Raw genomic sequence first — 13,998 nt, 5'->3', positions numbered from 1 at the left:
TCTCTAGTGTGCCCTTCAACTGTGTTGTCTTCCTCAAATCATGCTTATTTTCTCCCTTGCCCCAGCTGTACTTCTTTTTCCTGCTATTCATGTTGCTCCTCAGTTCTGTTCTGTCTCCCCACTTGCCTCCTCATGGATTTCCCTGTGTGCGGGATTAGCTGGCTTTGCTCTTGCTGAATAGCATTTGGTCCTTTTGGCCCAATGCATGATGAAAGAAGGATTCCCTTTGAGGAGAAAGGGATAGGGGACAACATGGGAGTAGCAAGAGTAGTATTTTTATATTGCTGCTGGCCTTATCAATTGGAGAACTAAAGATGAGGAGACCAGGCTAAACAGAGCACTAGAGGTGGCAACTTCAGGTGTTGCTCTTGTTTTTCCGTGGTTTTGAATTAAATGCTGATTTAAGCTGTTCTGCAAGAAACAGACGTGTTGTGTTTAATACATCAGATCAAGGCACAGACAGCATGCGTTCAGTCAGTACATGTAGGCACTGGTGTCTAGGAGCAGGCTCATTTGTGACCACCTTCTCTCTGTCAGCCTCCCTTACGGGGATTCCTTTATCTGCTGCTGTTGCCGCAGTGGCTGGCTGGGCTGTTGCAGTTCCAGGGAAAGGCTGAACATCTTCAGAAAACTGTGGTGGTAACATGTGGCAGTATCAGTATCGTGAATCCTTAAGTGGATAAAGAATCAGAAAAGGGAAAAAGATCAAGTTCATGCAAACCTTGTAAACTTTCCAAGATGAAACAGTCTGCTACCAGATGTTTGGTAGCAGACCAGATGTTATCTAAGAATAGTTTCTTTTACCTGCTTACCTTTCTAACCTTTAGAAAATCCAATTACTTGCTTGGCCTTCACATATTCCTGGTTACCAGTCCTAGCTAATCTGGTGCTTTAAACTGAGAATCATCCAGCTTCCATATCTGCCACAGATATCTGTTTCACCTTGGCAAATTGCATATTCTCTGTGCTTTAATTCTCTATCTGTATAGACAAAATTAATCTTGAAGTTCCAGAAGAGCTGCAAAGATAAATGTACCTGTAAAAAGGTCTTGTTTTGATATAAGCCATGTCCTTTTCTGGGTAAATGCAATCACTACATCGTCTGATGCAAAGGCACCAGAGCCACTCAAAGAAACTCGCATGGGATTGGGCAGTAAACTGTTTTAAGCCAATTTAGCATACATTCATGCTTTTCTTGGCAGAGGTGCTTTTATTTTGGTTTGTGCAGTTTCTTTCAGTTTAGTTTAAACTTGTCCCTAGTCAGTTTAGGCTAAGTCAGGAGAAGTCTCCTTTTAAGCTGGTGCAAAAGCTGTTTGGAAAGGTTATTTAAGTGGCTGATTTGTTCAGTTAAATCACTGCAGTATTTTTCATCCCTAGAAACAGCAGCTATCCAGGTAAAACTTTGGCTTCTTAGTCATCTTTCCTTATTGCCAAGCATACCGTCCATTAGCATTTACCTTCATGACAGTTCTTATGATGGACAGAAAGTGATTTGAAAATGAAGTCATTTGTTTTGCTTCATTCAGACTTGTTAAAACCGGACATCTGTCAACAGAGATTTTAGGGTAACAAAGATTTTCTTGTATTTTGCAGTCTGTTTGGGATTTAACATTAATTTTGTAAGGTCTTCTGTAGAGGAGTGATGTGAAACACAGGGTGAAATATCTGCTCTCTGATGAACTTCATCAGCACTTCACCTGCTTCTCGGTTTTGGACTGTATGCCTGTTTTTAGATCATGTTCCTGTTTCCAGTCTGGGATTTCACTTCCCCCCACTCCAACGCACGCCCCAGGTAGCGAGCCTCCTGCTGGGCCCATCTGTACTTTCCTGAATTTATGAGTTAAAGCAGCTTTCTAGATTTCTACCACAACAGCAGGTTAGAGTTTCCCAGTGCTCTTCCCAGATGCTGCTCCAACTTTCTCTCTCACACATAGGACTTTCTAGCTGGTTGAGGTACTTTTTAGGGCATTGGTTAGATTTTGAAAGGTGCTGGGTAGGACTCAACCCAGGCCACCAACATGACAATGAGCTCTGCCAGTGATCTTTAACATGCTATATTAATCACTTGCTGTGGTAGAGGGACCTGCCATTAATCCTGACTGAGCTCCAGTCTGGTACCAGGGCTCCCTGATTCCTGTCAGGTTACCAGGTCAGATCCTTGGCAGGCCTTGATGGATTTCTAAAATCCACATCACCTTACCTCTTGGCTGCTGTTGACATGAGATTTTCCTTTTGCTGCCCAAATCATTGCCTCATGTTTTTCTCGGCTTTCTCACTTAGGCATCCATTACAATGTCATCTAAGTGATGCTAATTTTACAGAAGAACTATGAAGTACTGAACTGTGCTTGGGCAGACTCAGATAATCTCTGTTAACTGCAATTTGATGTTGGACTTCTCATCATTAAATGTTGTAATAGATGCTGTTAGATTCTGTAGGACATCTTAGATGCAAGTCCGTCCTCCCAACTTCAGTGCTACCCAGAGTCTTCTAATGGGAAATTTGGACTTTCTTTTACCAGTCTTTGACATATCTGGCCATGGTCCTCCCTGGAAATACCCACCTCGTAGCTATTCCTAGTTTTCTTGTGCCCTCAACCCCCATCCCAAGTTTGGTTTTGACTGACAGAGTAAGACAGTAAATTTAATACTCTTTCACCAGAGCTGGTGCTTCTTGAGTCTTTGGCATTTTCCAAAGATAGAGCCTCTGCTAGAGGGTATTAGCCAAGTCTCCCCCATCTTTCTTTCACTCTGGGTGTTCCCCGATGTGGCCTGTTTTCTGGGGTCTTACTCCTGTGACATCTCTCCTGGAACACTACTTTCACACAATTCTGCTCCTACAGAAAGTTGGTACAACCGCAGGTGTTTAGCAAGTCAAATGAATTCAGATTTCCTATAAGAAAAAGGAAATGAGGTTCATAAGAGCCCATAAACTTTCTATTATGAAGCAATCTGTTAGCCAGCTGTCTGGTTGCAAACCACAGGTTATATTACCAGCGTTGCTTCTTCCTGTCTCTCACCTCTTAAACCAAAGCTGTCCCAGTGGCCCTCCTGTGTGGCAGCTTGCTCACTCTGGCTGCTGGCCGTGAAGGCCTACGTGAGCAATCTTCCCAAAGCTAGCCGTGGTGGTGGAGGACATTAATGACCCCAGTTACTCATTGCCACCCAGCTGGTAGAACTTCACCCTTCCCTCAGCACTGCTCTTCATCCACTTCAGTGCAAAACCAGCTGCCTTGAGTTCACCTGGCTGAGGTGAAGCGTCTGAAGGAACTTAACAAGCCAGCTCTTTCCATAGTGCTGATCTATGCCTAGGTCTGTGCGTTGAACTTCTTGCTTTGTACCATACCACGGTTATGAATTTGTCTGGAAGCTCCCTAGAGGAGCATCTGTATCACAGTAATGCTTCAAAATCAATGATTGTATAGTCAAGGGAAAATGAAGAGGCGTGTTGATGGTGCGCTGTATTCTCACCTCCTCTGCTCCTGTGCTGTTGCTGCTTTTGCTGAAAGAACAAGAACATTTTGCTGGAGTTCTTGAGAGCCACAGGAGTTGCCTTCATTTTCCCTGCAAGATGTTGATGACAAGGAGTGCTGAATGGTTTTTTACCTCTCCCCCCTCCCCGCTGCAGAACGGGCCAGGAGGAGGAAGCTTCGGGAAGAGCGGGCCTGGCTGCTGGCGCAGGGGAAGGAGCTCCCTCCTGAGCTTTCCCACTTGGATCCCAGTTCCCCTACCAGGGAAGAGCGAAGGACCAAGGATCTGTGAGTATGCAGCTGGGCATGCAACACGTGAGTGCGTTGAAGTAGTGAGTACGGGAAGGAGAGGAGCGTGATCATTCACAGGAATGAGGAGGGAGAAGTGAGGTTGGAGAGCAGCGAGGAGTAAGCTGAGAAACATCTGGATTTGGTCCACGCTAGAGGAGTGTTTGTGATGAGGTCTATTTTTCAGCCTTATGGCACTGTGCGTGGGGTGGCAGGGAAGATGAAGTATGAAAGCGTGTCTTGTATGTCCTCAGTCCACATATTCACTGTTGCGTGTCCCATTACAGCTTTGAACTGGACGACGAGTTCACAGCCATGTACAAAGGTTAGTCCTGCCCCAGCTTTCCCATTTGCATGACTTGCTCAAAGTGAAATACTCCACTGGGCGTGTGTGTGTAACCATTCACCTTTCTTTTGCTACTGCCAGTTCTAGATGTGGTAAAGGCTCACAAAGACTCTTGGCCCTTCTTGGAGCCCGTTGATGAATCGTATGCTCCCAACTACTACCAGATCATTAAGGTATGGAAAGTGGTCCAGCCATCTTGTCTGATGCACTTTGTTGCCCGGGATGCAGTTTTTTGGAAGCATTTTGAAGTTTTGTGGGCTGCGTTACCCTCGCAGTCAAACTGCATGACTCCAGTAGTCCCTTCTAGCCTTACAAGTCAAGGAAACCAAAGATGAGAGGCTGCCTCTCAGGAGAGCAGCCTCCACTCCCCATCCCCTCTCTGTGAGGAAGCTGGCTATGCAACTTTGTAAGCCCCACTACGCTTGCTGTAACTGAAGGGAGGTTTTGTTGCGTTTCAGGCCCCCATGGACATCTCTAGCATGGAGAAGAAGTTGAATGGAGGTCAGTACTGCACCAAGGAAGAATTTGTGGGCGATATGAAGACCATGTTCAGGAACTGTCTTAAGTACAATGGTGAAGGCAGTGGTAAGAGCAGTAAGATGCTAAATTCGTCTATTTGCAGTGCTCAGTCAAAGCAAGCAGTGATCTCTTCCTACTCACCAGTACTTGATTTGTGCTTATTCTCTTTCAGGGTATTTTTGGGAGGCCGGACGAAAGAGTAGGAGCTCCTGAGTAATAAGGCCTGGGGTTTTAGCACAATTTATTCATGCTGAATTGGGGCATGGCATACCAAGGGACTCCCATGTTGGTAGATGGTGAAGGCAGAACATAAAAAGAGAAGAAAGTCTGTTTCTTTCTGAGTTCATTCCTTCGTGTGCTTGTGTGTGTCTGTGTGCCCCTTTTTCTCATAATATCTAACACAGACTTTGAAAAGCACTGGAGTCCGGTTATCTCCCAGTGTTTGTTGAGTACCACAGAAAAGTGAGGAGTGAGCAAGGCTTGTAGTCCTTTGGATGGAAAATATAGTTTTTAGGTTCCTTGGCTATTGAATGAACAACGTGAGTCTGCAAATGGGAAATCCTGGGTTTAATTGCCATGCCAATTAAAATTCTACATGTTGCTTAGGTAAGAAATCAGTTCCCATATGGTGGGTCGTCACTGCAGACTGTGTCTCACCAGCACCGCCTTGAAAGGGAAAATAGTTAGAGCTACCCAGCTTGTCACTGTGGGCCCCAAGTAAAAGCATTCCTGCACTGCCACTGGGAGAGCTCTGTTTCCCGAGAAACTTCAGGGTTAGTTTAGTGGAAACAACTGGAAAGTCGTTTGCTTCAAGCCCTTGTCATTAACACCTCTCACATGTCTTTTCCTTCCTATCCACTGCAATGAAAAGTACGATCCCCTCTGAGCAGAACTGTCCTGTGGAAATGGCGCAGTGAGGACACTGGTGCTGGCAATAGCTTTCATGTCTGGGTCAGCAAGTGCTTTAGAAACTGTACATGGATAAATATGTTTGCTGACTTTCCTCTGTCTTGTAGCATACAGCAGAGATTTGAACAAGTCCAAGAAAAGCCTCTGAATGTAATCAAATAGCATTGCTGGAAGTTCACATTTCTTCTCTCAGCACTCTGCTGGCTAACTGTGCAGGTCACGCATCTCTGTGAGCAGAGGTGGTGCTTCTCGTAATGTAATTCTTGGCACTATGCTGGAACACTGAGTTAATGCTGACTCTGCAGTCCGTGCTGCTAATGGTACTTTGTCATGCCTATGTGCCTGTCCTCTGGTGGGGTTACTGAACAAATCTGATGCTGCGTTGCGTATTGAGTTTAAGAACGTAAACCAAAGTCGACTAGTTAGAAACAAAAGTCTTCCTCAAAGAAACTTTGTGGAGGGGAGATGATTTGTCTGATGTTGCTTAATTGTTTCTCTCTATAAGGCTCTGTCCCTGATGTTGTTGGGTTTTTCTGACTGCAGAATATACCAAGATGGCTTACAACTTAGAGAGGTGTTTCCACCGAGCAATGATGAAGCACTTCCCCGGGGAAGATGGAGACACAGATGAGGAGTTTTGGATCAGAGAAGATGGGAGACGAGAGAAGAGGAGCCGGCGGACTGGCCGCTCCAGCACAGGCAGTGTTTGGACTCGATCACGAGACCCAGATGGACCAGGCAAGAGGCAGCAACGCCTGGAAAATGGAGGAAAACCTCCACCATATCGTGCTACTTCCAGGGCTCCTGCTTCTTCCTCCTCTTCCTCTTCCTCCTCGTTCTCCTCGTCCTCTGCAGAGGATCCAAGTGGCAACCCAATGCAGCCTCCTCGAGAAGTGGGCCCTTCCAATGGACGAGGTTTCCCTCGCTCTCTGCAGTATGGCGGCATGCCCAGCCCTGTGCCACATCCCAGCCAGATGGTAAGGAGCAGTTTCTGCTGTTCTTCACCCATCAGGCCTGCGGAGGGAGGGAGGTAAAGGGGAATGAAGCTCTCTACTGTGAAATCCCTACTGCGTGGCAAGAACCTTTTCCCAGAGATTAAGGGTCAGGGCTATGGTTTCTACAACTGAAACTTTTCAGCCCTTAGATTTAAACTGGTACTAGTTTCAGTCTTTGCCACACTAGCTGGGAACAGTCTCCTAACGTTTCCCATGGCCAGCATGTCCCTGTGTGGGCTTGCGCCAGCCCTGGCTCCCCCAGTTCTCTTCTCTCCTCGGAGAGTTACCCCGTTGTGCATGGAAAGCAGTCACATTTCCTCTCTTAACCTCCAGTTTATGATGCTGAACAAGCAGTCTTCTTTTGTCTCAATTGTTTACAGATGCCTGGTAACTTTGTGCCATCTGTGTACTACTGCATTTCGTGCCTTGAGTATTTATAAAAGCAGTAAACAAAATCAAACACAAGGCCACCCTGGACTGCAGCAGTGACCTCCCTTTAGGCCAACATTTCTTCTCTGAATGCCACCTGTTCTGCCTCCCCTCTGGGCTGTTCCTCACCCATCCTTCACTGCCTTTTCCATTTTAACCAGTGATGTCTTGTGGTATCAGCTGCTCCTCTGAGATCCAGGCTACCCCTCGCCCTTTTAGCTAGAGATCAAACAAAATTTTTAGAGCGATTCTTGTGATGCAGATAGTGGGAGGCAGTAGGAGAGCTGGAGGCAACAAGTATTTTGAAGGAAATCCAGCACATTCCCCCATCCCCCGTTGTCCTGTTTGCATACTGCTGTGGTTTGCTCCTCTCCTTGGAGCGAACCACTGCCCCCTCCAGTCTTCTTGCTTGCTCCCAAGTAGCTGGGTGGCAAGTGAGTGTATTGCAACCTTGAGCACAGGGACGCGTGGCTGGGGTGTGAGAGAGTGGCTTTGACAGGGGAGCTGTGTCGCCTCGTAGGAAAGAGACTACAGGTTTTTCATGGTATCTCCAAAAAGCCCATCTGTTCATCTTTGTGGTACCTCCAGCCTTTGCTTCCCCTCACCTGCAGCAGCTCTGCTGCTTTTCTGCGCTTCACAAATTGTTTTATTTCTCCCTTCCGCACCCCTCCCCATCCCCCAGAGACCAGCCGTGCCAGGAACGTTTGGTCCCCTGCGCGGATCAGATCCCACAAAACTGTACGGCTCGCCACGAGTGCCTGAGCCCCATCCCGGAGACCCGGTCCAGCAGCACCAGCACTTTGCCATGCAGGTAAGAAACGCTGCAGCCAAGGGATCCAGCACCCCGGGACCCGCAGGTCTCCTCCGCTCCTCGGTGCAACAGCTCTCACTGAGACCCACCCTGTCTCTCTCTCTCCCTTCTCCGCAGCCAGCCGTGGGACTGAGCGAGCACTGCGGGCACAGGCTGGCCGCCCCGGAGAAGCAGGTGTGCGCAGGACCGACCCACGTCACCGGCCTCAGCCCCCGGCCGGGCGCCCTGCAGCTGGGGCGCATGAGCGGCCCCCCGCCCGATGCCGTCTACCCGCCGGCCCAGTTCCAGCAGGGCTTCCTCCCCCCGAGGCACAACGGGCCCCCCGTGAGGCCGCCGGAGGGCTCGGAGGTCCCCCTGGGGCACATGTACCGGCCCTACAAGTACCTGAACCACCGCGCACACCCAGCCCTGTGGAACGGCAGCCACGGCCCTGCCGGCCAGGGCGCCATGGGGCCAGAGGAGAAGGCGCCCATGGGGCCGGGGCCGTCACTCCAGCCCCGTGCCCTGGGTCATATGATGGACCCCCGGGCCATGAGGCCACCACTGCCTCCCAGCCAGTGGACCGAGCAATCAAATTTCCTACCTCACGGGGTGCCTCCCTCAGAGTATATCAGACCGCCCGGGAAAGCCGCCGGCCAAAGGATGCCGCAGCCACCGGCCGCTCTGTTTGGGGGACCGCCTCAGGTTCAAAGAGGGTGCCAGGGCGGGGACTCCATGATGGACAGCCCGGAGATGATCGCCATGCAGCAGCTGTCCTCCCGCGTGTGCCCACCGGGTGTGCCTTACCACCCTCGCCAGCCGCCCCCGCCGCACCTCCCCGGACCTTTTCCCCAGCTGGCTCATGCCGCCTCCGCCGTGCAGCCTCCAAAACCCGTCGTGGGGAACGGGAGCTCGCAGGATCCGACCTGTCAGACCATGGAGCCAGAGAGCAACCAAGGTAACACCTCAAGCACCCGCCTGCCAACACGGCAGCCCCTGCCTGTAGTGTTTGACCTTCCCTGCCTGCATCTGTTACCTGCATCTCCCTGCCTGCCTCCCCTTTGCTCGCTGCCAGGCATCCCTCCCGCCTGCTGCACAGTGCTGCCCTTTCCCGTGCTGGGACAGACCCGCTGCCCACTGGTGTGTGCTTGTGGGGAGCGGGCAGGAGCACCCCCAGGCCTGCTTTGTTGCTCTTGGGCTCCAAACTTGTAGGGACCCAAACCTTAACTGTCATGCAGATGCACAAAACCTGCGTCTGCAAATGTGGCTTTATTTTGATTTGTGCCACTAGAGAAGTGGAAAATATGCCCTGACCCTCAGGCTTACCAGAGTTGATTTTAAACAGTGGCTGAGGCTCAGCAACAAAAGCAGGGTTTTTTTTTTTATAGAAAATAATTAAAATATTGATTAAATAGTTGTGGGGCACACAGTTTTTACATGTGTCTATTTATTTTTTAATCTAAATTGGAATATATTTTCTACTCCAGCCATCGCTTAGATTTTCTAAGGTTGTTTTGTTTCACTGTAGCCTGCCAGAGGTCCCCTCTGTCCCAGCTATACATGCAAGTTATCAGTTTGCCATGGGGTGCAAATGCAAAGCCTAGGCTGTGTTGCTTCTAGAGCTCACTTGGAGTTAATATAAAAATTGGATCTGCAGAGAGTTAGGTAAGGAAAGAAGATGTTATGTGAATAAATGGTTTAAATATACTCCTTTGAGTATATGTCAGTACGGCTTCTCCTCTGAAATGCACATGTGCCTTGCGAGCTCTCAACATCGCAAAATCTTCACACAACAGGACTGCCTGAAAGCCCCTGAGCAGCCGTGTCAGTTCAGGTGGGATGGCAGCGTGTTGTGTGTGCCATTGCAAGTTTCTTTCTAGTTGAATTTCATTCATTCTAGCTGGTAAACTAGAGATCAAAAAACACCCTTAAAAATAAAACAAACCTAAAGTAGAGATCAAAAAACCCCAGAGATCAAAAAAAAAATTTTTTTTCATTAATTCTACCTGGTAAACCAGAGATCAAAACCCTTGCATCTTTTATCGATCCCTCGTGTGCCTTGCACTGAGAAGAAACTCTTTCCTTGTGTGGCATTGCTTAAAAGTCATCATCATTTAACTGTGCTGGATATAGAACAGAGACCGGGGGAGGACGTTAAATGATTGCAGGGCAGAGTAGCCGCATCTCCAAATCACAGTTGGTTAAAATATGGCTGCAAGCGGCTCCGCAGCATCTCGGTGTGTGGTAGCGCTTCTGCCCAAGCTGTGGACAAGTGGGGTTTGTGGACCAGAAGGGGCAACGCAGCCTGAAATCAAGCTGCCATTACCCTGCCTTCTTATCTTGCTGTCATGTGGACCCCGCTGCGGTTATTTCCCAACTCTGCCTCTCCGTTAGGCAGCCTCTGCACACCCATGTGTCAGACCAAACCCACATGTGCAATGTTACTCCAGTGGAGGTGTGACTTATCGGTGGCTTGCAAACTACAGTGTGCCTGTATCTTGAGGGTTCAGTCCACGTGTGCTATCTTTCCAAGAGAGGTGCAACCTCATGAGTAGTTTTTAAAAGAGCTCTTTTAAAAGCAGCAGCTTCTAAAGGTCACCCAACTTTGCAAAAATGCACTTCAGCTAAAGGTCTCTGAAGGGAAGACTGTGTGATGGGTGTGGGAGGGAGGCTGCAGCCCCGCAGAAGAGCAGTTGTCCTGGTGCCATGCTCCAACAGTCCTAGAGAGAGGTTTGAGTAGAGGACGGGACATTGTAGACTTTGGAGTACTTACAATGGAAGGACCTTCATGGCTTTAGAAAGTCACTCCTTTTTCTCTTCTATTTGCACAAAAGTGGGATGCTTTCTCCATGCAGATGTTAGGGACTTGTCAGACAGAGCTGCCCAGCAACTTTGGGTCAGCAGCAGAAGAGGATGCTTAGAGGCTACTTTGGTAGACCTGGTTAAGCTGGCAGGAATGACTCTTTGGCACGTGTGCTTTGGGTGAGCATGACTAGGCATGTGTATGTGTTGGGCAGGGAGGGCCGATTTCCAAAATTAGACCAACGTGTGACATTTTGCCCCTCTCTTTCCAGTGGAGCCGCCGGCAGGCGTGGACGAGAAGGCTCAGTGCATCAGCATTCCCGATGGGGCCTACGCCAAACTCCTACCTCATCCCAAGCCCCCGTTGCCCATGGAGTGCACCAGGCGCGCCTTGCCCCCGGATGGGGAGGGGGACGGCTCCGGCGTGAAGGGCGACCTGAAGGCAGGGCAGGGCAAAGGCACGTGGCCAGCCGAGAGCGGCTATGCCGGCGGCCCGGGCTGCGTGAGGGACCTGATGCCCGCCTCTGAGAGAGGGGGTCCGCTGCCTGAGAATGGGGCAGTGGGCGAGGGGCCTGCGGCCAGCGCCGAGGGGAAGGGGCTAGCCGCCAACCTGCTGGAGAAGCCCCTCTGCGGCGGGGGAAGGCTCTGCCCGAAGCGGCCGTGCCTTGCATGGGGCAGGGCACCGGCCTCCCCGGCGTGGATGCCGGCTCCATGGGGGCCGCCCCCAACCAATTCCACCCTCTCTACATGCCCGGTCTGGAATACCCGAATTCGGCTGGGCGGTACCACATCAACCCGGGCCTGCAGGGGTTCGGCCCTGTGATGGGGGGGAAGCCACCTCCTCCCACCTCCCACCCCCAGCATTTTCCCCCACGGGGCTTCCAGCCGAGTGGCGCCCACCCCGGCGTCTTCCCCCGGTATCGGCCCCCCCAGGGCATGCCCTACCCCTACCAGCCGCAGCCTCAGCCTTCCTACCACCACTACCAGCGGCCACCCTACTACGCCTGTCCACAGGGCTATTCGGACTGGCAGAGGCCTCTCCATCCCCAGGCCAGCCCCAGCGGGCACCCCACCGCCCACCCGCCCCTGGCCAGACCCCCTTTCCCGGACCGGGGGTCCACCAGCGGCTTGCAGGGCTGCGAGGCACTGAGTGCCGCCCTGGCCTCTCCCAACCGCATGGACGTAGCAAGTGCCAAAGAGGTTTCTCCGAGCGACGGGCAGGATCTGGGGCCTGAAGACGAGAAGTCCGAGGAGTCCCAGGAAAGACCGGAGAGTCCCAAAGAGTTTCTTGATTTGGACAACCACAACGCGGCCACAAAGAGGCAAAGCTCGGTGGCAGCAGGGGACTTCCTCTACGGAGCCCCTCCACCGCACCTGGGTTCAGGGATGGGATTCGGCCCGTCAGCTTTCCCTCCCCACGGGGTGATGCTACAGACTGGGTCTCCTTATGCATCCCGGCATCCCGCCAGTCATTTCCAGCCCAGGACATATGGATCGCCCATGAATGCTCACCTGTCTCATCATCCGGCCTCCGGCCAGGCCAACGGCCTCTCTCAGGAGGGACCCCTGTACCGCTGCCGAGAGGAGAACGTAGGTCACTTTCAGGCCTTGCTGATGGAGCAGAGAGGCAGTGGAGGTGGCATGGGGGGGCCACCCCAGGACTTGTATAGACCCTCGGGGTAAGATCGTGTTTTCTGTGAGAAGGCAAGGCGGGAGGGGGGTGATGCCTGGGTGATGATAAGTGTTGGATATCCTTGAAAGGATATGGCTTGAAGTCAGAGGAGATGGAAGTGAAGTTGAAAGGCTAACAGGTGACTCTTAGACCCTTGGAGTAAGAGGTCTCTTAAGCTGGAGAGAGAGTCTCGTTGCAGCTCCTTAAAACAAGTAGCAATCGCTATCATGGAGACCTGTTAGCCTGTCCCATCCATCCCCACACCAGTGCTTTGTTTTATCTGACGGTGTTTTGTTAATGTGTCATCCAGAGTTGTGCACCTCTTAATCACATGGACTCTTGCCATTTTCTTTGCAAGAATTTTATTGCATCTTTCTCATAGTGGGGCAGAGTAGCTAACTAAAGTGGAAGTTAGCCTCTTATTATGAACTCCTTTACTTTAATGTTGCCCCCTTTTTTCCCTCCTCTTGCTTTGCCCTTCCTCTTTGTCTCAAATTTCCCTCACAGAAAATTACTTCTCACTGAGACTGTGCATATCACATTTTACTCCCAAGTGGAAAATTCTGCTACTCCAAAAATTCCCTGTTCAGATTTTATGAATGTGCTTTGACTGTTACTGTTTTGTCGTAGTTCCAGCATGACAGTCCTTCTTCTGGTACTCAGGGAGCTTGGCTTACAACTAAGCCATTGGGGGAGTGGCATGGATTAAAGGTTGTATTTTGGGGGGAAGCCAGAAAGAAGAATACACTAGATGCATGCTTGTATGCGAATGTTGTATGTATGCATTCAATGAAGTAGACGGGATTTGCTCTTGATGTTCATGTGCTAAAACTCTCTCCCTTCAACCTGGCTCCAGAATGCAAATGCATCAGGCTCAAGTTCCCTTCCCGAAGATGCCTACAGCAACCATGTCCCGGGAAGATCTGACGTCACAAAAACCATCAGCATTGCCTCTGGATCAAGTAAGGGCTGCTGGAGAGAGCAGAGTTGAAATGCAAGTCTTTCTCTTCCCACTGGTTAAAGGAGTGAAGTATTTGATGAGAGTGGGAAGCACTGGAGGAAGCTGGGGAGTGAACTACTGCTATGCAAAGGAGTTGGGGATGTCTCTATAGTCTTAGCTGACTGTAAAACGTAACCTAGGCGGACCGATAGTGCTAGCTTTGAGCTGGTTGCATGCAATCATGAGGTTATTCCTTTCTAAAGCTGCCAGTTAAAGCCTCCAACTCTTGTTCTTCCTCTTCCAGAGCTAGTCCGAGGAAGGAAGGACCTCATGAAGACGAAAGCCACACGTGATTTGGACAAGGGGGAGGCGGGGCAGGCCTTCCTCCCACCCTCCCCTCGCCCGAGCAGCATGTAGCTTCCTGGGCCCGTGGAAAATGGTGCCGCGACGGCTTTTGTGTTGGAAACCTGGAGCAGTGCTGGGCCCCAGCCAGCCAAGCAGCTGGCTCGCCACCGCAGGGCGAGCATCGCAAACTAGTGGCTTTCCATGACCGGAGACTGCGTCTCGTTCAGGGTTTGAGGGATTTTTTGGGTGGGGAGGGCGGGGGTGGGGGCGGAAACTTTCATTGACTGCTAAACTCAGGTATATTTTTCAGGGTGGAAGAGGACGATGATGGAATTTTACTTGTAGTATTAACGTGTGTGTTTTGGAGCTGGATCCAGTTTACAGAATTTAACCTGTTGCCTTTTTAAATAAATTTCTGTTGTTGGTGAATGTATTGTACATAATGGGGGAGGGGGTGGGCCCAGCTTGTAGTGGGCTTAGCACTGGAGGAATCC

General features: G+C 50.5%; 1 protein-coding gene across 1 annotated transcript in view; it reads left to right on the top strand.

Moving 5' to 3' along the window:
* Window positions 1–13,734, top strand: part of LOC127019618 (chromatin remodeling regulator CECR2) — a 98,548-nt gene extending 84,814 nt beyond the window's left edge. Inside the window, 11 exon segments of the mRNA XM_050901764.1 lie at window positions 3,628–3,757; window positions 4,045–4,082; window positions 4,185–4,276; window positions 4,562–4,688; window positions 6,075–6,508; window positions 7,638–7,766; window positions 7,884–8,703; window positions 10,820–11,176; window positions 11,179–12,226; window positions 13,076–13,181; window positions 13,464–13,734. Coding sequence (XP_050757721.1) covers window positions 3,628–3,757; window positions 4,045–4,082; window positions 4,185–4,276; window positions 4,562–4,688; window positions 6,075–6,508; window positions 7,638–7,766; window positions 7,884–8,703; window positions 10,820–11,176; window positions 11,179–12,226; window positions 13,076–13,181; window positions 13,464–13,469 — 3,287 coding nt within the window. The 3' untranslated portion in view covers window positions 13,470–13,734.
* Window positions 13,735–13,998: the final 264 nt, after the last annotated feature.

The sequence above is a fragment of the Gymnogyps californianus genome, chromosome 1 (assembly GCF_018139145.2).
Source record: "Gymnogyps californianus isolate 813 chromosome 1, ASM1813914v2, whole genome shotgun sequence".
Classification (NCBI taxonomy): domain Eukaryota; kingdom Metazoa; phylum Chordata; class Aves; order Accipitriformes; family Cathartidae; genus Gymnogyps; species Gymnogyps californianus.
Note: the sequence above shows the minus strand (reverse complement) of the source record. Positions and strands in the feature narration are given on the sequence as shown.